Source organism: Nelumbo nucifera, chromosome 8 (assembly GCF_055504915.1).
Source record: "Nelumbo nucifera cultivar China Antique chromosome 8, China Antique-T2T, whole genome shotgun sequence".
NCBI classification, from domain to species: Eukaryota; Viridiplantae; Streptophyta; class Magnoliopsida; order Proteales; family Nelumbonaceae; genus Nelumbo; species Nelumbo nucifera.
This window is the reverse complement of record NC_142656.1, coordinates 17,908,865-17,934,752: the sequence shown is the minus strand read 5'-3', so window position 1 is coordinate 17,934,752 and position 25,888 is coordinate 17,908,865. Positions and strand designations below refer to the sequence as shown.

General features: G+C 39.0%; 1 protein-coding gene across 4 annotated transcripts; it reads left to right on the top strand.

Moving 5' to 3' along the window:
* Nucleotides 1–804: 804 nt before the first annotated feature.
* LOC148789667 (S-adenosyl-L-methionine-dependent methyltransferases superfamily protein) lies at nucleotides 805–23,917 on the top strand. Of its 4 annotated transcripts, XR_016079594.1 has the most exons (10): nucleotides 806–1,049; nucleotides 11,681–11,781; nucleotides 11,876–12,016; nucleotides 15,361–15,442; nucleotides 15,743–15,936; nucleotides 19,807–19,918; nucleotides 21,464–21,577; nucleotides 22,672–22,806; nucleotides 23,203–23,291; nucleotides 23,475–23,917. XR_016079594.1 is itself a non-coding variant. In XM_088893478.1 (9 exons), the coding sequence occupies exons 1-8, from the start codon at nucleotides 897–899 to the stop codon at nucleotides 22,798–22,800; spliced, it is 1,026 nt and encodes a 341-aa protein (XP_088749604.1). In that variant the 5' UTR covers nucleotides 805–896; the 3' UTR covers nucleotides 22,801–22,806; nucleotides 23,475–23,515. The 4 variants fall into 4 exon arrangements, 3 of the variants coding, with proteins under 3 accessions (XP_088749604.1, XP_088749602.1, XP_088749603.1); XM_088893478.1 differs by lacking the exon at nucleotides 23,203–23,291 and having other exon boundaries at nucleotides 805–1,049; nucleotides 23,475–23,515; XM_088893476.1 differs by lacking the exon at nucleotides 23,475–23,917 and having other exon boundaries at nucleotides 23,203–23,441.
* Nucleotides 23,918–25,888: the final 1,971 nt, after the last annotated feature.

The window sequence follows — 25,888 nt, the reverse complement described above, 5'->3', positions numbered from 1 at the left end:
ATAGATTTTGGTCGATTAACCACAAATACCCATTTTTTAATAGTGGAAATTTTATTGCTTAAATTTTGATATTCACTCACGCCAATCTTAAATATTTTGATCCCTCCACATAAGGCCATATCATATAATGTCATATACCCACGACGTCACAACTGTCTTTACCAACAAGACTAGCTCTCTTGTTTTGGGTTGTCGCTAATTGCACCATAGCAATTGGACTGCCTTTGTGGGTCTCTCCAAGCACCAGGTTTTTTGCAGGACTGCATTTGTGGTAGCATCTTTGGGTAAAATGGGTTTATGTGCAAGTTCATCAAAGACCGGGAACACATCCCCATATGTGATCCGCTTCTTTTTCGGTGACAATCAAAATATTTTTTTGGTCGGTTAGGTTTTAATAGAAAATGGCAAGAAAAAGAAAATAAAGAAAGTTTAAAGGGGTATTTTGGTAATTTAACGTTTTTTATTTATGACTTAACGGCTAAGGGGATCTTTCTCTAATGACTAAAATTCGGGGGTCTTTGTTGTAAATGAAAGTATAGGGTCCTTCGTCACTAATCCCATAGTACGGGGGTCTGTTATTAAGGACCAACAACGCCGCACATCAGTGGGCCAGTGGCTTTGGGACAGATCCAGATGATGGAGATGTTCCCGATGTGCGGCTGGTTTGAACAGATACGGACTCGATTAATCAGACGAATTTTAATATTTTAGTATTTTATTTTTCATTTTTGAGGTGCACGTTTTACTTCGTTCGCACACCGTTTCCACAGAAAAAAAATGGCAACAAATACTCGAAAAATTCAGAAACAAATAGGAGAACAAAATAGAAAGACAAATGAGATACAAGAAAGTAGAGAAACATCCGACAGGACCGACACCGTCGATCAAAGACGGCCATGGCTTCTGTATCTCTTTGCCCTCTCCACCACACCATCCTTCCAAAACACTCCTTCCCATGCTTCAATCCACAGTTTCAAGCTTGTTTGTCTGCTTTCTCTTCCCGTTCTCCTTTCAGAATCCGAGCCAGTTCTGCAGTCGCCACCGAGCCGGTATTCTCTCTTCTCCAAGTCTCCAAGTTTTCTCTTTTACCATTTTCTTTCTCTTGGTTTAGGTCTGATTTTTTTTTGTTCTAGATCATGTTATATCGCATTTTATGTTAATTTGTGGCTAAAATATGTCAGTTTTTATTTGCTTAGTTTTCTTTAATCTTAGAAAATAGAGTTGGCATTTGGTGCCTTTTCGGTGGATTTATCCAGAGAATTCATGGATGGTCTATACTTACATTTGCTACATAGAACAAATGAACAAATATGTAAGCATTTATAGCATTCTTCACACCTCATTTGTATTATACGGATGCTCTTTATGGTAATTTCTGCTTCTCTTTAGATGGTTTCTTCTCCAGTTTGTATAATTTTGTATTGAGTGAGTCTTAGAGAGTATCATAAATGTGTGCGATCATCTTATGCTTCATTAATATATATACACACACACACAGAAACTCATATATTAAGAAAAGAAAGGATTACATGCAGCACTCCGGAAAGTGGTAAAATGACTTAACTCTCCCCAAGAGAACAAGAAAGAAATTATAAAATAGCCCAAAACATTTGCTCCCTTCCCACCCCTTGCTTTGCCAATGTATCTGCAAATGCATTTGCAGTTCTCTTCACTGAATGATACTGAACTTCCAGCCCACTGGATAACCACTTAACCTCCCTCCTTTCATTTGCAAATTTCTATAAACCACTATCTTTCCCTAACCAGTTTACAATCAACATTGAGTCTCCTTCAAACACTAACTTTTGAACGTTCAGCTCCTTTGCCTTTCTTAACCCTTCCAAAACAGCGAACATCTCAGCTTTAAGGGAGTCACCAACTCCAATGGGGCCTGAGTACATAGAAACCACCTTCCCATTTTCATTTCTGAATACACCTCCAACTCCTGACGGTCCTGGATTCCCTTCACTACTACAATCAAAGTTTAATTTAATAAAACCTGGAACTGGTAGTGACCACTGAGGGCTGAGGGCTCACAGCTGAAAGAGCTGGATCAGAATTTGCCACCTCCTTCCAACTATTAAGCAGCATCCCAGTGGAGATATCAGCAAACAACACCAATGGTTTTACCCATTGTATCACCCTAATTGTTATAATTTCAACGATATCTTCATTCTTCCTTTCCTTATCAGAAAATATCCTTAAATTCCTTTCCTCCCATAGAGTCCAACATATGGCAGCTCCTAAGCATTTCCACAAGATTTCCTTCCTCTTTTGGCCACCTAAAGAATGAAGCAGCAAACAACCTTTGTATACTTGGAGGAGGGATCCACCTATAACCAAATAAAGCCATAAACCACTCCCAAATAACAGAACCAAACGGGCAAGCGATTAATAAGTGGTAGGGACTTTCACCATTAGTCTTACATAGTATTTTCCAATGTGGGGACAAGCACCGATTAGGCCTTTTCCTTTGGAGTAAGTCACAAGTATTACATCATTCCAAGAAGGCTTCCCAACAAAAAGCTCCAACCCTTGGAGGGATTGGTTTACCCCATACTTCTTTTACTGGGAAAGTTTGGGCAATGGAATTGGCAAGTTGCACCAAAGAGGCAAAGACTTAAAGAAAGATGCACAAGAAAAGACACCGGAAAGAGATAAGGTCCAAATTCTGTTGTTCCTTTTTGAAAGATCTAAAACCACCCTCTTCAAAACCTGAATTAACCCCCAAAACATTTTCAAGTTCTGAATCCCTAATGCCTCTTTTAAGACGAAAATCCCAATTGAAACCAAAGTTGGACTTAGAAGGGACCAAGAAGTTAGACAAAGTTCTCCCTTTATATCGGGAGAAAGAGAAAACAAAAGGGAATTTGTCTTTTAAAGGCATTTCACCCACCCAAAGATGCTCTCAGAATTTCACCTAGTTTCTAGAACAAAGGTCATACCTGATGTGCTGTAGAAAAGAGGGAAGAATGGCATGTATGGATCACTAAGGAGAGGTACTAGTAGCTCTTGCCAAGGCCCCAGAGTCCCAGCCACCATACGCATGCCCATGGATGCTCAATATTCCCTTACTCCAGAACTTGTCTCTTTCTCTTGCTAGCCTCCACAGCCATTTTCCCAAGAAAGCTTCATTTCTCTTCCGAATGTTGCCTAATCCCAAGCCTCCACCAGACCTACTCCTAGACATTATTTCCCACTTCACCCTATGGTCTTTCCTATCTTCCCCTGGTTCCCACAAGAAATCTCTCATCAATTTTTCCAACACTTTGCTTGCTTTCTTTGGAATCCTAAAAACAAAAGGGTAGTAAACTGGCAAGCTAGACAAGGTGGCCTTAATCAAAGTGATTCTACCACCCAGAGATAGGTAGTTCTTCTTCCAAGAGGCCAACCTTTTTGTGATATCAATTACTAGGCTCCAAAAGCTATTCTTTCTCGAATTATCCCCCAAGGGCATCCCCAAGTACTGCAAAGGCCATTGTGATACCACACACCCCAATAATTCAGCCTTCTCCATCATTGCGCTTCCTCCATATTAATCCCCACTACACAGCTCTTATCAAAACTCACCTTCATGTTCGACATTTTCTCAAAGGTTTGAACTACCAACTTCAAATTTCTCACCCATCTAATATCGTCCCCTTCATAGAAAAGAATTGTGTCATAAACAAATTGTAGGTTAGTGATAGGTATTATCATCTTGCCCAACCCTCCACCCCTTCACTAGGTTCCTCGAATCTGCCCTCTCCATTAACTTCCCCAACACATCTACAATCAAGGTAAAAAGGAAGGGAGAAAGGGGGTCTCCTTGTCTAATTCCTCTAATGGCCTGAAAGTGATCTACTACAGCTCCATTTACCAAAATTGAGTAATGACATGTCTCTATACAACCCATGATCCATTTGCACCGTTTCTTCCCAAACCCAAAGTAATCCATCACTTGCATTAGAAAAGACTAATCCACCATATCATAAGCTTTCTCTAGGTCCAGCTTGCACACAATTCCTTTCTTCTTTGTTCTCTTTAAATCTTCCACACATTCATTAGTAATTAAAATTTGATCCACAATCTGCCTATTTCCCACAAAAGCCCCTTGGTTCTGTGAAATTATGCTTAGAAGCACCTCTTTAATTCTTTGAGACAAGACCTTAGCAATGATTTTATATAAGCTATTTACCAAATTGGTAGGTCTAAAGTCTCTTGGATGACTTGCTCCAACTTTCTTTGGGACTAAAGCAATAAAAGTTGAGTTCAACCCCAAATTTGTTACCCCCCTTTCAAACAATTCATGAAAAACTTCTAGGATATCCGGTTTTAGTATCTCCCAACAATCCTGGTAAAGGGCCATAATGAAACCATCTGGCCTTGGAGCTTTGGATCTGTCCATTGCAAAGATTGCTTCCCTTATTTCCTCGGCCTCAAAGCTTCTTTCAAGCCACATCTTAGCATTTTCAGATAGTTTTTGCTAGTCTATCCAACCAAATCCTTTGACTTAATGGTCTTCTATAGATTGACTTAAAATGCTCCACAAAGGCTCTAACAGTCTTAACCCGGCGTGTAAGTGTCACCCCATCCACCTCTAGTTTGGAAATAAGATTCTTTCTTCTCTTGCCATTGGCCATTGCATGAAAGAATTTGGTGCTTCTATCTCCCTCTTTCACCCACTTGTGCCTAGACTTCTACCTCCAACTAACTTCTTCTTTATACAAAATGTCCTCAAGTTGTTTCCTAAGTTCCCATCTCACTTGCTTATCCCTCTCCTCAAAGGAACCCCCCCTTTCCTTAGCATCCAACTCCTCAATTTTACCAATCACTTCTTGCTTTCTTTCCTCAATTCTTCCAAACTGAAGGGTATTCCATTCTTTAATCTTTGCTTTTAACTCCTTTAACTTTCAATGGAATTCCATGCCCTCCCAATTGGCCCTTGGATCACTTCTATTCCACCAAGTCATAACCATCCCTTTGTCTTCCTCCCAATCTGTTGCGAATAAAAATCTGTCCAACTTTGAGCAGATTGGATTTGCTTGTAAATTAGACAAGGTGAAGTTTCCATTAAGTAGAGGAACCTCCTTCAACTCAAAATTATTAATGAAATTGTTGAATTTCCTCATACTAGTATTGTTTCCTCTTCTCACACTAGTGGACTCCTCTATGAATTTAGTGACATTAAAGTCTCATCCTAAACACAACGGGCCCTCCCGAGGTCCTCTAATATCCCCCAATTCTTCCCACAAACCACTTCTCTCCCTGTACCCAGTTGGTCCATATGTGTTTGTCAATACCCACTCAAACCCATCTTTCTTTTGTCTAAACTTAATGAAAACAGTGGACCTCCCAATCAACTCTTCCACTCCCTCCATGACTTCTTCTATCCATATTGTTACTATTCCTCATGAGCTTCCCCAAGATGGGCTCATTGCCCAGTTATATCCCTTTTCTTCCAAACAGCTCTTGCCCATCTTCCATCAAACTCCATCAACTTTGATTCTTGTATAAGCATAATGTCCAGATCTGCTCTTCGTTTTTTTTTGATAAATAAAATCATCTTCCATTAATTTAATGATTGGTTACATGAAAATCCCCTTAGAGGTGCGAGGTGCTGCCTCTCCGAACAGCAAATACAAAAACTACAACAGAGATTACATGAATGTTGATGTTAAACAAGAGTTACAGTTGTGCCCAAAACAATGTTTCCCTATTTATCCCTTGTGTCCAGATCTGCTCTTCTTATCACTTCCTTAATTCTAGCTCTTTTCCTTACACCCCAAGCCCCTAACATTCCAACTTAGGATTTTCATTTCCACTTCTATGCACCCCCTTTCTCCTACCCCCTAATTATTCCCCCTCCTCTCCTTTCTCTCACTAAACTCCTTATCCTCCTCTACATCTCGCCTTAGCCTTTCAGCTTCACTTAGCTTCCTCTTTCTAACCTTCCCCTCTTCCTTTCCCTTTCTTAGGAGAACCTTCGAATCATTAGGGTTCTTCATTTTACAGCCTAATTGTTCTACAAAAACAGCAACCAAGTCTTCCTTTTCTTTTTCCTTGGTACCACCTCTCTCTCCATTGTCCTCATTTTCCTTATTCCCTAACTCCTCTATCTGTAGATTCTCAATCTCTCTCTCTGCCTCTCTTCTTTTAAGATCTCCCAAAAAATTTTCAACTAACCCCCAGATCCTTTCCCCTCCCCTTCTTCCTCACCTTCCTTGCAACTCCTTTCCTCCCTGCTAACCTTCCAACTCCCACCCTGGGCTTGCGGCAGAATGGGTGACTGGGTATCTGGAATAGAGGCACCAATCAGAGGACAAAGGTTAGTAGCAAAATGGGAAAACACAACCATACCTTGGGTGGGCTCCAGGAGCGGTTCAACTGAAGTACAAGGAACACCTGCCAAGGAGTTCATATTTTGATCATCCGTACTTGGCTTCCGGCAATCACCACCTACCTTCTCACCGAAAACCTACGTTTTGCTCATTACTTGGTCGGTTGTACCCTTATTCGATTCCAGATCAGCTCCCCCCATAGCCAAGCCACACTTGGCATTGTTTAAACCTTTCAGTTCACTTGGCAGAACCTGAACAGGGGTAATAACTTCTGTATTTTGAACATCACTGAATAGGAGGCTTGTATCCAGCACTTCGTCCTCAAGGGCCATCACTTCTGTACACTCCAAATTGTCTGCTACTGAAGCATTTGAAGAGAGATATTCCTTATCATCAGATGTCTCGCAATCTATCCACCCACCATCTTCTACATCCACATCCTCTGTGTGCTCCCTGGAATATCTTGGGTTTGGGTAATCTGTACTTTTCATTTCTGTCTCCTGTTCTTTGAGAGGGGGCCTTGGAAATCACTGTAGATTATCCTTAGTCGACTTCCTCAAGTTCTTTGTCGACTTAGCCTTGTTTGGAGAAGAAAATAGACCATAGTTTTAGTCTATTGTCTTCCCCCTTAGTGTGTTGCTCTCGTGACTATTAAGAGTGTCACTTGAGCCTTCCTCCCGGTTCAACCTCCTGGACAGCCCCGCCTGTACCCTGTTTGGTCCATTTCCACTATTATTATCAGACTGCTTTAGCTTTCACTCCCCCTTCACTACATCAGCAAAAGAGGGCCCCACTCCCTGACCCTTCGAATTGAAAATTTTTGAATGATTTGCTTTTTCTGGGCTACTGCCTATGAGTACATTACACACCAACTGTTCCCCTTCCCAGAATGGAATATCTCCTTTCTTATTCCTTACAACCTCTCTCCTCTTGCCACATAAGCTCCTGCCCTCCACGTCATCATTGTCTTCCCCCTTCGAGCAAATCCTCCACAATGATGCTTCAACTTCTGTTAGTAACCAGACCTTCCTCCACATAGCATCAGAGAAAATGTCCACCACACGAGGAACATCTTCCGGCTTTATTGCACGCACCTTCATTTCGGTCGCTCTCAGGTTGTTGAAGTTGCAGTCCTCCATTAAAGCCTCCACTGCAGAGATTATTCTTTCCACTGTCGTCTTCTTCCAGAAGTTAAATGGCAACCCAACTAGCTTGATGTTGAAGCTTCCCACTGAAATTTCCTCTTCATTGCAGGACATGCCAATCTTCAATAACAATCAAGCCATCCTGGGTTTCGAGTGAGGAGAACTCAATCTTTTCACCCCCAATATCAAGAATGGCTCTGCTGTCGCTAAATGGCACCGCCATAACAGACGAAGAAAGGCCAAACTTTTCCACCACTGCTTCCACAACTGGCTGCCAATCCACAATCTTCTTACCAGCAGAAAGCACATATCTAGACTCCCACATTCCTTTGTCCATTTCCATCTTCAACTTTTGTGATTTTAAGGAACAAAAGGTTGTAGGCTTCGAACACCGTTCTTCCTCTGCTGCTTTGCTACTCTGTTCACCACTATTTTTCCTGGCAGCCTCTAAATCCTCCTCGTTCTCTTTCTCCGGTAATGTCTTCTGAATAATGCTCTCAACTTTCTCTGTCAAGACAAGATACTCCTACAACTTCTCCACAAAAGACCTCCATCCTGACTTTTTAATCCTTTCTGGAATGCGTGTTCCTCTATCTTCTCCTAAGCATTCTGTCACCATTATAAACCAATCCTTTTTGTTCTTTCTTAGTTCAGCTATAAACCTCTTCCTCTCAATCTTCAAGTGGTCCTTCCATCCGTTCTTTTTTTTCTTTTTTTTTTCCATGCAAAGCTCCATCCATGAAGCCTTTCACCCAGACCACTGCGTCCCTGAAGAGAAAAATGGTGGATTTTTTCTCCTCCCTGATCTTCAGGCAGACCTAGCCGTTGTTTCTACACTCCTCAAAAACAAACTTCTTTGCCCTCGAAAGCCAGGTCCCTTCTCCATCTCGCAACTGGCCTGTAGTTTGTAGCTTCCTTCTCCATAATATGCCCATGACACTCCAGTTGATTAAAGGTTGCTAAGAAATGTCTACTTCATGTTTATACTTTATATAGCTAGGCCGTCATGAAATTTTGTGTTGTCTCTCCAACAAACAGATGTATCCTGTATTCTTGTCTATGTTTTTTTTTTTTTTTTTTTTTTTTTAATTGTTATTATGAGTTTATGATATGAAGAAGGGAAGCAAATTCACTGTAGTAGTTGCTTAAAATCTGAAGTGTAGACATTTCGCTATACTTGGTGGTCATTCTTCTTGTGTTGTAGAATAATTTTAACAGCATTACGGTTGTAAGAAGCAAGCAAGATGAACTGTGTTTATTAAGCGGGGATGTAGTAGAGTTGTGTGATTGTGGTTTCTGATTGTTGATTGTCTTGCATATGTAGCCAATTTGGTGATTCCTTTTTCGTTTTTATTTTCAATTTATGTAACAAATCCAACTGTTTTTTAGGTGAGAAATCATACTTTTGACATAGCTTCAGAGAACACTATGAATAATAGTTAACTGGAGTTTCGCTGCTTTTATATCTCTTGCGATGCCTTCATTTTATAGTTGACTCAGTGAGTGGTCAGCAGGTTATCAGGTAAGTTGAAGATGGGTTCAGAGTTCAGGTTATTATAATATAGTATTACTGATTTTACCTACCTAGCAGGCTGGCATATATCCCTTTTTAATTTTTGGGTTCAACTGTCAGTAAAGATTTTCCAACCATAGATATGTGTTCAACCGTACCGTTCCTTCCCAACTCAGGCAAGTTCAAGTTTGCTATACATGCAGCTGAATTTTTATAACAACTAAGGGTTCAAATAATGGAAGCACGACAGTAATTCATGAACCTGGGAGTTGCTATCCCAATTTAATCAGTCTGCTGATTAAAAAAGCAGGGGAAGGGGGCATTACTGGATTTTGTGTGGCAGAAAATAGCCACCAGATTCCTTTGCTGCTGCTGTTCACAGATGAATCCCTCATCTTTTTCTGCTCCTATGCTCGTGACCTCATGTTCCTAGGTGTCTTTTTATTTGTTTTTGAAGTTGTACCAGGGTTGAAAATTAATTTCCAAAAAAAAGTGAATTGATACCAGTAGGCTATGTGACATTATGACTAATATTACTGAGTTGGCGGCATCTTTAGGATGTAGAATAGGTCCACTCTCATCAAAATGGTTTTCTTTGGGTGCTAACCATAGTTCCAAGTCAATTTGGGACCCTGTTATTGAAAGAGTGAGGCAGAAATTAGCTGGGTGGAAGAAAGGATGCATCTCAAAAGGAGGCATGGTGACAGTGATCCAGATGCTTGAGAAAATGAGGAGGAATTTCTTATGTGAAGGCAAAGATGAATACAAGAAATTTCACCCTGTTTGATGGGATGAGGTGGGCCTGCAGAAGGCTAATGGGGGTATAGGCATTCATCCTTTACATCTAATGAATAAAGCCCTCCTTTCAAAGTGGTTGTGGTGCTATAGTAGTGAAAAGGATGAATTATAATACTTTACCTTTAAAAAAAAGGATGAGTTATGGCGGAAGTTGATAAGTTGCAAGTATGGTCAAGCTGGCCTTGGTTGGGGAACCAACCAAACCCCATAATCATATAGATCAAGCATTTGGAAGGGTATCACAAAAAATAGGGAATGCTTCTTCAGACATATATCTTTTAAACTTGGTAATGGTGAAAATATCCTCTTTTGGAAGGATACTTGATGTGGCAACAGTTCTCTGTTCTCTGCTTATCCTAGTTTGGTATGCTTTGGTTGAAGACAAATAGGCCAAGATTAGTGAATGTTATGATCTCCTTGGGAAGCATATTGTTTGGAGCCTGAGACTGAGTAGGAATGTGGATGATTGGGGTATACTCCATTCGGCTTCCATGTTGGTTGCTTTGGACCAGATTACGATCAAACCCATTTCCGAAGTTCCCATGTGGTGGACAGGGGACAGATTAGATACTTTTTCAGTTAAAATGTTAAATCTCTTTTGCCACTTCTGTTAAATTCAAATGGGGATCTGGTTCCATGGAGGTGGATATGGAAAGGCAAAGTCCCCTTTAAGGTGTCTTTCTTCATATGGACAGCTATCAAAGGGGAGATCCTCACAATTGACAATCACAGAGCTAAAGGTATGATCATTAGTTCATAACCAATTGGTGTTGTATATGTATCTCAGCTGAGGAGACAGTCCCAGCATCTTTTGATTCATTGTGAGTATGCTCGGAAAATTTGTGTCTGTTGTTTGGGTCTATTTGGTTTTTTGCTAGGTATTTCTATCCGACTTGCACTGTTTATTCTCTGCATGGAGATCTAGAGCTTTCAGTAGTCATGGAAGAATTCTATGGAGTACTGACCTTGGCAGCCATCTGTTTGTATATATGGAAGGAGAGGAACTGCAGATCGTTCGAGAATATTAGTTTATTTGCTGAAGCAGTGTGCACCAAGGTGGAAAGGAGCATTGTTAGATGGCCATCTATTACCAAGGAGTTTGCTGGGTTCAAGTTTTCTCATTTTGTTTCTCAGTGGGATAGGCTAATTAAGGATGGTAATTTCAGTTTGTAACCAGATATAATGGAGTAGTTCTCTTTTTGTATGTTTATATGCTTTGCTTGAGGAAATCTCTCTTGCTTTTCTTATTATAATATAATTTCACCTTTCCAAAAGATACAAAATAAGGGAAAATGAATTCTTTCCTCACGAAATTTGATAGGAAAACAAGTTTAAATTTTTTACTTTAGTTGTTTGTTAATATTTTTTATTTTTGATCAGTTTCAAATTCCTACCACCTTCTTAACAAAGAATGGAAGCTTGCCCTCTTAAAGTGAAGAATGGGTTTAATAAAAACCAAATTATCTTTTAAATAGTTTCTGCATAGTAGTTCTGAGAAGAATTCCTAAAGATACATTGTCTTTAACTGTCTGACTTCTGACAAGCAGCTTAGTGATTTGTCCAATTAGATTCAATTGACTTGTTTTATTGGGTTGGCTTAGCTCCTTGGCCAACCCATCCCAAGGCCAAATTATGGTCTGAATGGCTAAACTTTTCGTTCTAGTCCTGGTTTCAGATTTTGCTTCAAAGTACACTTGAAGAGAACACTTGGATTTTGTTACCTCCCCTTAACTTCTCATTGAAGCAATGAGATATTTACAATGCTAAATCTTTATTGTCCCTTATGCTTTCTATACTGAGAAATATTAAATACTGGAACAAAATTCTTCTTCTTTTGTATTTTACACGGCTTCCTTGTTCTTGGAAACATCATTTTTGTGTTAATCAAGATTTTCTATTTTCAGGTTACAAGCACTCAGCAGAATAATGCATTCGAATTTGAAGTATTTGCTTGCCCAGTCTGTTATGAGCCTCTAATAAGGAAGGGCCCTCCTGGATTAAACCTGTAAGTTGGATTACATGATGTAACATGCAATATCTGTTTCTCTTTACATGGCATTCTTACTTGTTTTTCAATCTAAAAATCAAGTAAACTGCAGGCCAGCCATCTATAGATCTGGTTTCCAATGCCAGAGATGCAACAAGAAATACTCCAGCAGAGACATATATTTGGATCTCACTGTTATTGCTGGAACGAAGGAGTACACTGAGTTCAAGCCAGCTAGAACTGAGCTGTTTAGGTACGAGATAGTGAATTCGGATTAGCTGAACGTGATGGCTGTTCAGTGAGCTGTGGAACCAATGATAAGGTTCCACGCCAATAATAAATTCATGGAACCTTATCATTGGTTCCACAGCCCACTGAACAGCCATTGCGTTCAGCTAATCCTTGCTCCAAGAAAGTGGTGTTCATGCTCATTGCCTCATTTATTTAGAGTGTACAGAATTTAGTGATCTCCAGTTTAATAATCATTGAAAATTTTGAATACTTTTATTTAATTGACAGCAATTTTAATTTATGATGCTGGCATTTAAACCAAAGTTTCTATTTTGGAAGTAATGTAGGCCTAGGTAACTAACGTAAAAAGGACAATAATTTATTTGATATATATATATATATATATAATTTATTTGATATATAAATTACACACACACACACACTACTACTACTAGGTGTTCAACAATGAAACAGGGTTCTTGACATGGGAACTATGTTACAATTGTTACAAGGTCTTTGTAACCAGTGTTTATTTCAGATCTATCTGGATATGTCCTAGTTCATGCAGCTCAGCAGCTGTGCATCACAAAAATAATTTGAGTTAGATAACTAAATGAAAATTTTATGAATGATATATAATGGATATGAATAGGTGATGTATGGTCAATTTTCCTATGAGTAGAAAATTTTTCATGTGTTGACATGTTCATATGCCAAAAATATCTGCATGGCAAAATTTGAAATTGTGGAGTGTTATACTTTACATTTTTTTTCCTGGAAAGTTGTAGTCCAAAGCGGTGAAAGATTACAAGATAATCTTTGAAGTATTGTATTGATATGAGAACATGGTGTTACATCGGCACCCTTTTACACCAAGGACCTGTACAATAGGAGTGTAAAAAAGTATGGTTATGTGTATCTGTCTATCACAAATAATTTGTATGGATGCATACATTATTCTTCTCGTTTTGGTGAAAGAGAATTACTCTTCATCCTCATAGTCTTGGCAGCATTCTCTTTGCTAAAAGGTTGCAGGTTTATGCCTTTTTCTTTTTTTTTTCTCTATTTTCCCATATTCTTTTTTCTATTTTCCTTTTGGTGAAATCACTTTGTAAATCTCCACCAATTCCACTTTCTGTTGTCCTGTTTCACCCACCTTATCCTCCAAATTGAAAAGGAATACCATGTAAAAGAAAAGAGTAAACAATCTAAATGATAGGTGCTATGGTTGGGTAATTATTTTCTTCATTAGGTTTTATGGTTTGATTTCAACACTGGATAGAACTTTGATTATTAATTATTTATCAATTTATTGAAGTGAAAAATAATTTTATCTATTTTTCTCTCCCTTGGGGCAATTCAGTTTCTTGAGAAAATAAAAGGATTTGTTTACCTTTGTGTGACACATGTCCATGTAAAGGTCTTTTGGTAATTGATTTGAAGCAAGGTCATGGGTCAAAGAAAGACAGCTAGAATGCTAAATAGAATGGTTTTCTTTTTCTACTTATGCAATTAGAATAGGTGGTCCTTTTCCTCCTTTCTCTTCTCGAATAATAAATATACTAAAGGTTAGATTTCTTAATTGATTATGAACGTGAACTCCCTGTTAGTTGTTGAATCTGAAACAAATATTGGTTTTGATCAACTACGGAATTACTATGATAAGCATAGATACTATCTAGTGATAAAACCAGTATCATATACAGAAACTTTGTCTTTATTACCACTATTGCTGTATATTCCTATGGTGATACTTCATCCAAGGCTTTATATTTGTATTCTTACTTTTAGTGTTTGTAAACTTTGACACTGCAACTTTACATGATGACATTGTTATAGTTCGAGGTTCCTTCTTTCATTTACATTTTGGATGTGAACAAAAATGGGAAATTTATCATCATCTTGAAGAGAGGACCCAATCATCCAACCCTTTTTTCTCTTAGAACCAGTTGACAATTTGTAGTTTTCCCATAAAATTATTATCAAATTTTCTGTGTGCATTCTGTTGTGGGTGTTGATGCACATTTTATTTTTTGGTAAAGCTGGCATGTTGCTATAAGAAGACAAAAGGTGCACTTATTTTTTAACAATACAAGTCATACACAAATATTGTCCTTTTGTAGTGGTATTACTTGGCTGTTAATTATTGGTGTATGCAGTTCATCAAAAATAGGATGCCACCAAATTGTCCAGCCATTTTGTTCTCAATCAACTCTGCCTAGGGTTCAAGTTATAGCATCCAAGAAACCAAATCATTTATTTGTTTTCTTCTTTACAAATCAATAAATTGTGGCTCTCCACGTGCACTTGGTTAATGTTCTGCATATATGTTGTTATATAATGTCCTACTAGTTTCTCTGGCGTGGAGCATTTGGTTGTCTTTTTTCTCACTTGGTAACTAAGAATTATGAAAAGATAGTTTCGTAGCACTTTTTTTACTAATTCAAATAGTTGTGGTTTTTATTATACTATTTTTAGGTTATGAATATTTGATGGTTAAATATCAATCTATTAAAATCAAGGATGTAATAAGGTTACACAAAATGGACATACTAAGAGGAGTTTATCTATGGTTTGAAAGTGAAAAAAGATTGTCTTTCTCATGCGTTCATGGGACACCTAGTTCATTGTTAAAGTCACTGATTCAGTAATATTAGCCATATTATCCTTGTTCTAAAATTCTATAAAAGATAAAGCTCTCATCCTATTTATTTAGTTTATTTTGTTTTATTGCCCAACACTCTGCTCCATACACCATAGCTGGCCTTACAACTGTTATATCGGATTTTCCTTCTAATTTAAGTGGTATTCACCTATAAGACTCCGGATGTGACCCTCCATTTTGCCCATCTTCCTCTAATCCTATGGGAGACATCCTCAATCTCTCCTTTGTTATGAATTGTTGAACCAAGGTAGTGGAAAATGACACATTGAGTTATCTGATGGCCTCCAATCCTAAATATACCAGAAAAAGTTGTATCCATTTTATATACAATTTAATTTGACATTAATGAAATACATCAACATTTAGCTAAATCAGGTTTAGAGATGGATTTTTGGACAGTGCAAATAGCTATCCAGATATTTGAGTTTTTTTTTTTTGTTGATAAAGTCCTATTTTTTGTACATATTCTAGTTGAATGAAAAATTACCTTTTCTCAAAAAAAAAAAAAAGAAAATAAATCAACATTTACAATTTTGGTGCATTATGTGCTTCTAATCATGGTGAGATTATCATCTTAAAATCTTTTGTAATGGCAGTTTGAATTAATCAAATAAAATGCATTTCTATTTTCCTTTCAATTGAAAATTTAATCGGCATTTAGATTATGAGTTAAATCCTTGTCTTGTTTTCATTTGTCTTAGGAGCCCACTGGTTTCTTTCTTGTATGAGAGGGGGTGGCGCCAGAATTTTAATCGCAGTGGCTTTCCTGGTCCCGATGAAGAGGTAGTGTTATGTACTTTGTGTTCTCTTCAAGATTTAGATGCTGTAAATAAATCCAATAACTTTGTTGTTTTCATTTTAATGGAATGAATCAGTTGGTGAAAATGATTATCCCACATTTATTTGTAAATTTGCTTTCCCTGTACCATTGTGAATTGTCATGATGCCATTCCATTACATAGAGAAACAACTGATGGAATGAAGTGGCCCGAAGGACTATTATCATCTGTGTTTCATTATCTTTCTCAGAGATTCGAATCATGTTGCTGGCACTGATCATGTGACCTCTTTCACTTCGTGCAGTTCAAAATGGCACTAGAGTACTTCAAACCTGCAGAAGGTGGTCTTCTTGTAGATGTCAGCTGTGGGAGCGGTTTGTTTTCAAGAAAGTTCGCTGAATCTGGGACCTACTCTGGAGTTATTGCATTGGATTTTTCTGAGAATATGCTACGCCAGTGTTATGATTTCATCAAGAAAGATGACAACATCCTAAATTCGTAAGCTTTTTCTTCCTTTCTTTCTCTGTTTAAAACACATATTTTATTTTGCCTAATATTTATCTTCTCCCTTATGGTTAAATCCTGATGGAAGGAAAGGGGTTTCATTCAAAGAAGTAAAAATGCAGCAGTGGTTAGAAGCGTGTGGGGGGATGAACAATGCAGGTGGAGATGTTTAAATGCTTCAGGAACAGCAGGGGGAATTCTAGTAGTATGGAATTCCAATACTGTCACGATCAGTGACTCCATGGTTGGAAATTACTCGGTCTCCATTGAAGTTGTAGGGACGGGAGATTTCAAAGGGATAATTACCGGGGTGTATGGCCCAAATGGTGATGCTGAAAGGCAGAACTTCTGGGAGGAGCTGGACAGAATAAGGAGTAGGGGTAATATTCCCTGGTGTTTAGGCGGAGATTTTAACATTATAAGATTCCCACAGGAGAAAAATAGAGGTGTGAGAAGGACTACGGGGATGTGGTCTTTTGGTGAGTTTGTTTACAGACATGGTCTGGTGGACTTGCTGTTGTCTGGTGCTAAGTTCACTTGGACTAATAACCAAGGCGATCCTACTTTAGTTCAGCTTGATAGATTCTTGGTGTCAACAGAGTGGAAGGAAAGTTTTCCTAACTTGTTTCAGGAAGCTTTACCAAGACTCATAGGCCTATTCTTCTTTGGGGGGAGGGCCTGAGGAGGAAGCCAGTTCCTTTTCAGTTTGAACACTTGTGGTTTCAGGAGGCTGGGTTTGAAGAGAAGTTGAAGGAGTGGTGGTTATCTTTTGAGGTAGAAGGCTCAGGATCTCATATTCTTGCAAAGAAGTTACAAATGTTGAAAGAGAAAATCCAAGACTGGAAGAAAAACAATCTCAAGGCAGTAGAACTCAAAAAAGGAGAGTTGTTAAGCACCATTGAAGAGCTGGATAGGAAAGAAGAGTTGGTGAACCTATCTGAAGAAGAGAAGGCAGCTAGGACTGAGGCAAAATTGTGTTTTGACAAAGTAGCATATCAGGAAGAGATTAAATGGAGACAACGGGCTAAAATCTCTTGGCTGAAGGCGGGAGACAGAAATACAAAGTATTTCCATGCAGTGGCTAATTGTCGAAGAAGGGAGAATAATTTGAAGAAGCTGCAGGTGGGAGACAGGATTATTGAGGAGGAATCTTCTATTAAAAGGGAGGTGGTGAAATTCTTCAAGAACCTGTATAAGGAGGTGTGGCCGGTTTGTCCAGGTCTGAATGGGAACCTGTTTGAAGCCCTCTCCAACAATCAAAGAGAAGGCTTAGAGAAACCTTTCTCAGAAGAGGAAGTATGGGGGGTTATTAAAATTCTAGAGGGTGAGAAGACTCCTGGACATGATGGGTTCACAATGCTGTTCTTCAAGAAATGTTGGAGTTTCATTAAGCCAGAGGTGATGAAGGCTATGTCGGATTTCCACGAAAGAGCATCCTTAGAGCGTAGCTTAAATGCTACGTTTATAACTTTGATTCCAAAGGTTTAGAATCCGATGCGTATCTCTGATTACAGACCTATAAGTTTGGTAGGAGGTTTCTACAAAGTTCTGGTGAAATCCCTTGCTAATAGAATGAGGAAGGTACTTCTTGAGATCATTTCAGAGGTGCAGGGGGATTTCTTGCTCAGTCGACTATTACTAGAGGGTGTTCTTATTGCTAATGAGCTGGTAGACTCGAAGTTAAGGAGTGGCAGCACTGGGGTGGTATGCAAAATTAACTTAGAGAAGGCTTACGATCATGTGAACTGGAGGTTTCTTGACTTGATGTTGCAGAAAATGAACTTTGGCCAGAAATGGAGGAATTGCATCAGAGTGTGCATATCCACTGCTAAGTTTTCTGTACTTGTGAATGGGTCATCTTCTGGTTTCTTTAGAAGTTCGAGGGGTCTTCGACAGGGAGACCCCCTCTCTCCCTTGCTGTTTATCTGTGTGGTGGAGGCTTTAGCTAGATTAGCTAAAAGAGCTGCGGCTGAAGGCTGTGTGGAAGGTTTTAGAGTGGCAGAGGAAGGAACCGTGGTCCCTTTTCTATAGTATGCAGATGATACTTTATTCTTTGTTCAGGCAGAAAAGGAGCAGTTAAGTAATCTTTGGATGATTCTGGTTTGGTTTGAGGTGATCTCTGGTTTACGGGTGAATTTTCAGAAAAGTGAAATTATCCCAGTTGGGGAGGTCAATAACATCCAGGATCTGGCTGCGGAGCTTGGGTGTAAAGTGGGAAAGCTCCCTTTCAGGTTCCTGGGTCTTCCAGTTGGAGCAAAATGTCACTCCAAATCCATTTGGGACCCGGTGATTGAAAGGATAGAGAATAAGCTAGGGGGTTGGAAGTCCAGGTATTTATCCAAGGGAGCTAAGATTACTCTGCTGAAAAGTGTCCTAGCAAATCTACCTATCCACTTTTTATCTCTGTTTCCAATCCCAACACAGGTGGCTGAAAGGATGGAAAAGCTAGAAAGGAAGTTCTTATGGTGCGGGAAGGATGGTGAACAAAAGATCCATCAGGTTAAGTGGGATTCCATATGCAAACCTGTCTCGGCAGGGGGTTTAGGAGTAAGAAATTTTAGGCAGGTAAATACTGCTCTCCTAGGTAGATGGTGGTGGCTCTTTAATTCTAGCCTCCAAGCTCTCTGGAGGCGGATGATTGCGGAAAAGTTTGGAACTAGAAACTATGGATGGGATCCCGGACTTGCACCCTCGCCTTCTGGTTGCTCAGTTTGGAAAGGAATTGAGAAGGTTTATCCTCTTTTTATCCAAGGGATTAGGATAAATTTAGGGGATGGCAAGAGGATTAGTTTCTGGCGAGACACCTGGTGCAATGGTGTTCCCCTAATGGAGACCATCCCGTCGCTATTCCTTATAGCAGAAGACAGGAATGTGGTGGTGGCAGATCAGTTTGAGTGGTGGGGAAATACAGGATACTGGTGTCCAAAATTTAGGAGTCATCTCAACGATTGGGAATTCTCTGATCTGTTAGAGCTGCTACAAGCGATTCAGGAATATCAACTGAACCCAAACCAGCAAGATACCAGAATTTGGAAATGGACTAAGGATGGGATTTTCTCAGTGAAGTCATTTTATTCAAATCTGAGTGCTGGTTCGGCTCAGGCTTTTCCTTGGAAAGAGATTTGGCTTCCTCACATTCCTACTAAAGTCTCCTTCTTGGTCTGGACTGCAGTGCATGGTAAATGTCTCTCCAAGGAGCAGTTAATCAGGAGGGGTCTGGTGCTGCCCTCCACAAGTTGTGTGATGTGCAATAGAGAAGAATCGGTGGATCACCCATCTATTCATTGTGAGGTTGCCCATCTGCCGCTTTGTCATTTCTGCTCCCTGCTAAATGTGATGTGGTGCTGCCCCAAGTCTTTAGCTGAACTGCTTTTCTCTTGGAAGTTGACAGGCTTAAGTAACAGGGGTAAGGTGTTATGGTGTATGATCCCTCATGTAGTGTGTTGGGTCCTGTGGAAAGAAAGAAATAGTAGGATTTTTGAAGGTCAAAGGTGCTCCTTGGATGAGTTGGTGGTTCGGGCATTGGCTACTTTACATTCCTGGCTGTCAGCCAAGGACTCGTTTAAGCATATCCCCCACCATCAATACTTTGATTTGGGTTTTTTGTTTACTTGATTTAGTTGGGGGTCTCTTGTATGTATTTGGGAGAGACTGTTTTTTTGGTAACTTTTTGTATAGTTGCTGGCTGTACATGGAGTTTTGTGGACCAAAGGCTGTAATATGTTACAGTTATACGCATTAATACAATTACCTTACTTTTTCTCAAAAAAAAAAAAAAATCCTGATGGAAGGAAAAGATTGTGGCCTTTCTGTTTTCATTGGTTCTAGCATTTCTGTATTTATGTTTTATTTGTGAATGTGCAGAAATATTGCTCTTGTTAGGGCAGATGTTTCAAGGCTTCCCTTTTCATCGGGTACAGTTGATGCTGTTCACGCAGGTGCAGCTTTGCATTGTTGGCCATCTCCTTCAAATGCAGTAAGTGTATCTTCTCCAAGTTATATATGACTTTTTTCTTGATAACTTGCAGTGTTCATACAGTTCTCTTCTGTTATAGTTTCTTTTGGTTCTTTTGATGTCTTTATTTCCTCTTCTTTTACTTTGATTGGACCTTCAGAGGAGTTTCTCTCAACAAAGTTATGAAATTACACCGTTAAGTTTTTGTACATTAGTTATTACTGCATATTAGAGATTGAAGCATTAGCAAATCTGTGACGTGTTATAATTTTAGATAATACCAAGATTCAAGTGAACACTACTAAACTATCTTCTTGTGGAGTAGGGATGCAATTTGGGCTGACTTGGGCTTAGCATTTGATTTTGAAAGGGCTCCATCTTGAGGCCTAAGCTCAATGCAGTGAAATCCTTCAAACTGGGTACCTGGCTGATTTGCACCCCTAGTTATAAGGCACCTGTCAATCTTTAGCATTATAAGGGCTCCATCTTGAGGCCTAAGCTCAATGCAGTGAAATCCTTCAAACTGGGTACCTGGCTGATTTGCACCCCTAGTTATAAGGCACCTGTCAATCTTTAGCATTATTAGGGTAAAATACAAAAACCTCCCCTGAAGTTTCTGACAATCATAAAAACATCCCCTATAGTTTCATTTTAACAAATACCTCTCCTGAACTTTTGAGAAACTCAACAAAAACCTCCCTTCCGTCACTGTCCCAGACAGAAAACGTTAGATTGATGCACCAGTTTTTTCCAAATATCCATTCTACCGTTTTATAAATTATTTTACATACAAAATTACTGAAATAATCCCATTTTAACTCAACAAAAAAACATATTTCAATAATTTTGTATGTAAAATTACTGAAATAATCGTTAAAAGAGGTTTTTGTTGAGTTAAAATGGGGTTATTTCAGTAATTTTGTATGTAAAATAATTTATAAAAGGGTAGAATGGGTATTTGGAAAAAAATGGTGCATCAATCTAACGTTTTCCGTCTGGGACAATGACGGAAGGGAGGTTTTTGTTGAGTTTCTCAAAAGTTCAGGGGAGGTATTTGTTAAAATGAAACTATAGGGGAGGTTTTTATGATTGTCAGAAACTTTAGGGAAGGTTTTTGTATTTTACCCCTATTATTAATACTGATACATATAGTTTATTAATACTGATACACTAATGCAAGGTTCCAACCAGCTGGTTGGTAAGGTCTCCTGTTGGTCGTAGCGGAGACTTGGGATCGAATCCCACCTGCACCTGGGTTGGGGGATGGGCTACCCCTCGTTGTGTAGCCCTTCAAAAGATATAAAAAAAATTAATACTGATACACTAATAATATACCCATGAAGAAGTCTAATGAAGAAATTTTATCCCATTAGCCTGGCTGAGCCCAAGAGATTTCTTGATTGTTGGGCCTGAAATTTAGTAAGAATAAATATATCATCAAATCCTTCTTTCTGTTTTCCAATTGTGTCTAGTTTGGCTTTCTCTGGATTGTAGAATTATCCTTTATGCAAGCACACATGTAAACACAAATATGCATTTATGGTTGCATTCGTTTGTATTGGCCAGGTTGCTGAAATCACTCGTATCTTGCGAAGTGGTGGTATCTTTGTGGGAACTACATTTTTGGCACCTCGCTTTGGTGACTCGTTCCGATCTGAGATATATAGAAACTTAAGACAGGTAAAATGCTCTTTCTTTTTCCAAAATGTCTAGCACTTTTTCTTTCAGGAAGTGGCAAGTTTCTTGGTGACATCTTACTGCCCGCAAGGAACTGTGTATTCACCAATAGACCTGTTCATGGGCCAGGTAGCCTGGCTTGGCCCATTCTTTGTCAGGCTTAGACATGATTTTAGGCCCACGAGCTTGGGCACTAGGCCCAACTTTTCGGGCTGGGCTCGGGCTTTCTCAAAACAAAGCCTGACCCAATAATATTTTATATAATAAAAAAATATTTTTTTTGGTTCCTCTTCTCTTTTCTCAAGAAATGGTGAATGTGTTCGGGCCGGGCTCAGGCTTGGGCCTGAATGCGTTCTGCTAATATAGAGGTAAAGCCCGGCCCAGCCTGTGCACAAGTCTATTTGTCAATATGGTGATTGAATGTTCTATTCTGCATGTCAGCTCAAATAACTCCCAATTTATAAGCCTGCCATTTTTAACTACATTGACCAAGATCCAAAATGTGGATTTTGTGGGAGTAAGTTAAAATTAAATGTGATGTGTAAGAAAGCCTGAAATCATAGCCTACACGGTGTACCTCTTGGCCTTATCCGTTTATCCCTTTGCACTTTGATAGGAGTCCTATGCAATGGTTTGGCAGTATGTATGCGGCAATTTCCTGAAGATGAGCAACTGTTTTTCAGGGAATAATACCTATTTTCATCTATTCTTTTGCTGCATATTGTAGTCTTCTGCAAGCTTATATTGGCAATTGCATATGAAATAGGATAGGAGCCACATTTTGAATGACTGCAACTCAGTAGATCACTTTATGATGAAAAACCAAAGAAGGGAAAAATACCTTATTAGGATGACCATATGCATTAATTCCCGACAATTCCTTGTATCCTTGATTGTCCAAAAGAATGCTATAGTGATTTCAGAGCCATTGACTTGAGTGTCCCACCATGCACATGGACCCTTTTGTGCAAAATATGGATGGTAAACTATCCTTGAAGCAAATAAATTGCAACTTATTAATTTCCCTGTATATTCTATATAATCAAGATGAATTTTCCATTGGCTATTTTTGTGATTGATGGAGGATGGTTTTGCAGCTAGCAAGCAACGGCTATGGCTATCTCACTGAGAAGGAGATAGAAGACTTGTGCATATCATGTGGTCTGATCAACTATACTAGCAAAGTTCAACAGTCCTTCATCATGTTCTCTGCACAGAAGGCTTGAAACTAGGTTGGTTTGTCAAGATTCTTCTCTTTTATGCTTGTTTATGGTCTAACTTTTTAGAAACCAGTACAGACAGTTGGCTGTGTTGAACTGAACAGGAACCTTTACCAGGTCCATTCTCTGAACTGAAATAACATAGTGAAAAACTGGTCAGCATTGTTGAGTTGTATGGTTTAACTGCAAAAACTGCATTGAAATTTCTCATTCAATGATGGTTCACCTTGAAATGATTTTTCTACTTGACTTTTATTTTTTCAATTTTCTTTTGGACACTGTATTTGGTTTTATGTGGTCACACTTATTGATCCTAAGAGATTGGACCTAACCACCCTATTTTCTGTTCGCTGACAGGCCTGGTTTTTGAAAAACAAATGTAATTCATTGTTTACATTCTCCTTGTAGAGGCAACATTTCAATTCCAAACACGACTACAATGACAAGAAGATTCTGCAAAGCGTGCCGCTGAGTCACAACTGGATTAACAGGCAGATGTGAGCATAGTGCATATTTTCCTTTTCTTGATGGTTGAAGTAAATGATATTACTATTCCATTCTGTATTGGGCTTTGAAGCCTAAAATGCACCATATTTCATTATGTAAGACTTTTCTCGAAGGAATGAATACATTTTCTTTAAATAAAATTAAGTGGGTGACAGAAATGGGTTTTCTTGCAGAGGGCCCCAGAACCAAAATCTGTTTACTCTTCTTGATCAAAGTTGATACTGACCAGGGGAGTTTGTTAAGTGCAGCAAAGCACCATTATCCACGATCATCCTGTAGCTACCAACATAATGTAATTCCTGTTCAGTCTGAATTTCAAGGGATTTACAAAACGAACTATTACATACACGACACTATGGCAGAAGGCTACAGGCATCAAATTTCTGAACGTAAAGAGGTGATTTAGGGCAGAAGGTTACAGGCATCAATGGAGGGTATCACAAACTTTCTTATCTACTTGAAGCCCAAGCTGTACCCTTTCCAGTTTCTGTTGTGTACCCTTCACAATTCCCTCCATTGAGTTGACAAGTTTCACACTTCCAGGAGCTGTGCTATTAGTGGCATCTTGAAACTGTGAACTTATTGAATTCAATAAAGATGTTTCCTTTAGCATTAATTAATTTTTCTCCAAGAGAGCATTATAGGTAGCATAGTATTTACCAGTTTGACGAAGTTTTTCCTGGATCTGAACATACAATTTTGAGAACCGGCGCTCATACTGGATTAGTTTTGTTCGAGATGGCCTATCATCAAGCTGCCTCTTTAGCACTAAAGTTGTCCGCAGTCATCAATGAATTAGTTTTGTTTACATTCTCCTTTAGCATTCGAGACCTTGCCTATCATCAAGCTGCCTCTCCAAGCTAACCCTATTTTCTGTTCACTGACAGGTCTGGATTAGTTTTGTTTTCCATAGTCAAGGTCTCGAATTTGGTTAGCTTGGAGAGGATATGGACATCCCATTGATGATGAGAAGTCCGGAGGATTTGAAGAGAGTGCAACAGGAACTAGTGGACGTGGTGGGTCTGGAATGAAGAGTTCAGGATTTGGATCTTGAGAAGCTAACTTTCCTTAGCTGTGTAATAAAAGAGAAACTCTGACTCCACCTGCCCATCTCACTCCTCCACGAGACGGTGGAGTCACTGGCTACCTCATCTCGAAGCAAGCACGGGTGGTGATGGGCGATCAACCGAGACCCGGAAGCCTGGGACGAACTGGAAATGTTTAAGTGGTTGTTTGGTATTGATGCGTTTTAGGGCCGATTCATTTCTTAAAGAATTGCTGAAAGGTCAAAAACCGTTTTGGTACCGTTTCAACCTACAATCTATTTGGTTCTGTTTCATACCACATCAGCACCAAAAAAACGTTTCAACTGGAATCAGCTGAGTGCAAGCCTTTTCTCTTTAATGTTTTTTTTTTTGTTGATATTATCCCATGCTACGCATGTGTACGGGATGTGCAAACATGTTCCAATCTAACAGTTACAGTTTTTAGTACAACAAAAATATATTGAAATCCATTAAATGTTCAGCTAAAGTAAAAACTAAGATTTAATACAACATCAAAATAGATTAAGTAATATTAATACACATATTAAAAAATAATATTTATTAAATCAGAATATATTAGTACACCATCAAAATGGATTAAATAATGAAATTTATTTAAGAGGGTTGATGTGTTTTTGGTGAGAAGCGATGCACCGTCACACCTTTAATTTGACTTGGCTAATTTCCAACTCATATGCTAGTAGGATTCATATTGGACAAACGTTCTTGAATTGGTGGGGCGATTCAAGAAACGTCAAAAAGTTGTTTCAACTAAAAAGTAAATTTCCGAATATTGAGACAATCATTTTTCGACCATTTCTTCAAAAAACGCCTTTCCAGACGCATTTTTTAGCTGATTCCGTTTATTTGCTGATGTATAATGCCTGCCACCTCAGCAGAAATGGATTGGCATCGATACCAAACACCATCTAAGCCTGAAGTAAATCATCTACCAAGTATTTATACGGCAAGTAGATCAGTTGTTTCCACTTAGTGTCTCAAAGCTGTTACTTTTATTGTAGTCATTTCAGCTAACTTCAACGGAGAAGATAATGAATAGTGCAAAGAGGGTAGTTTGGGCAATTAGAAAACTTTAAAACTGTTGGATGAGATTTTTTTCGAAGTTAACTAACAGAACGCTAACGGAAGGGGGTCTTTGTCTAATGACTAAAGTTTAGGAGGTCTTTGTCGCAAAAAAAGTAAAAAGGGGAACTTTGTCAGTTGTCACTGACACCATAGTACAAGGGGGTCTTTGTAATTTACCCTAAATTTTAAATCAAAAGAAAATATTAGGTCCGTTTGGTTCGTGGGAATAAGGCTCTAGAATCGGAATCAGAATGGGCCACTCCGATTCCAAATGTTTGGTTTGGCGGAATCAGTTCATTCCTATTGAAATGACATCACCCCATTTGAGGGAATGACCATCGCCTTTTCTCCCTTGGGAATTGATGAGGGGTAATTTGGCCTAACCCGTTAACATGTTGACACGTGGAGCGACTTGTTGATTAGGAGACATCTCAGTATTTTCGGACACCTTAGCA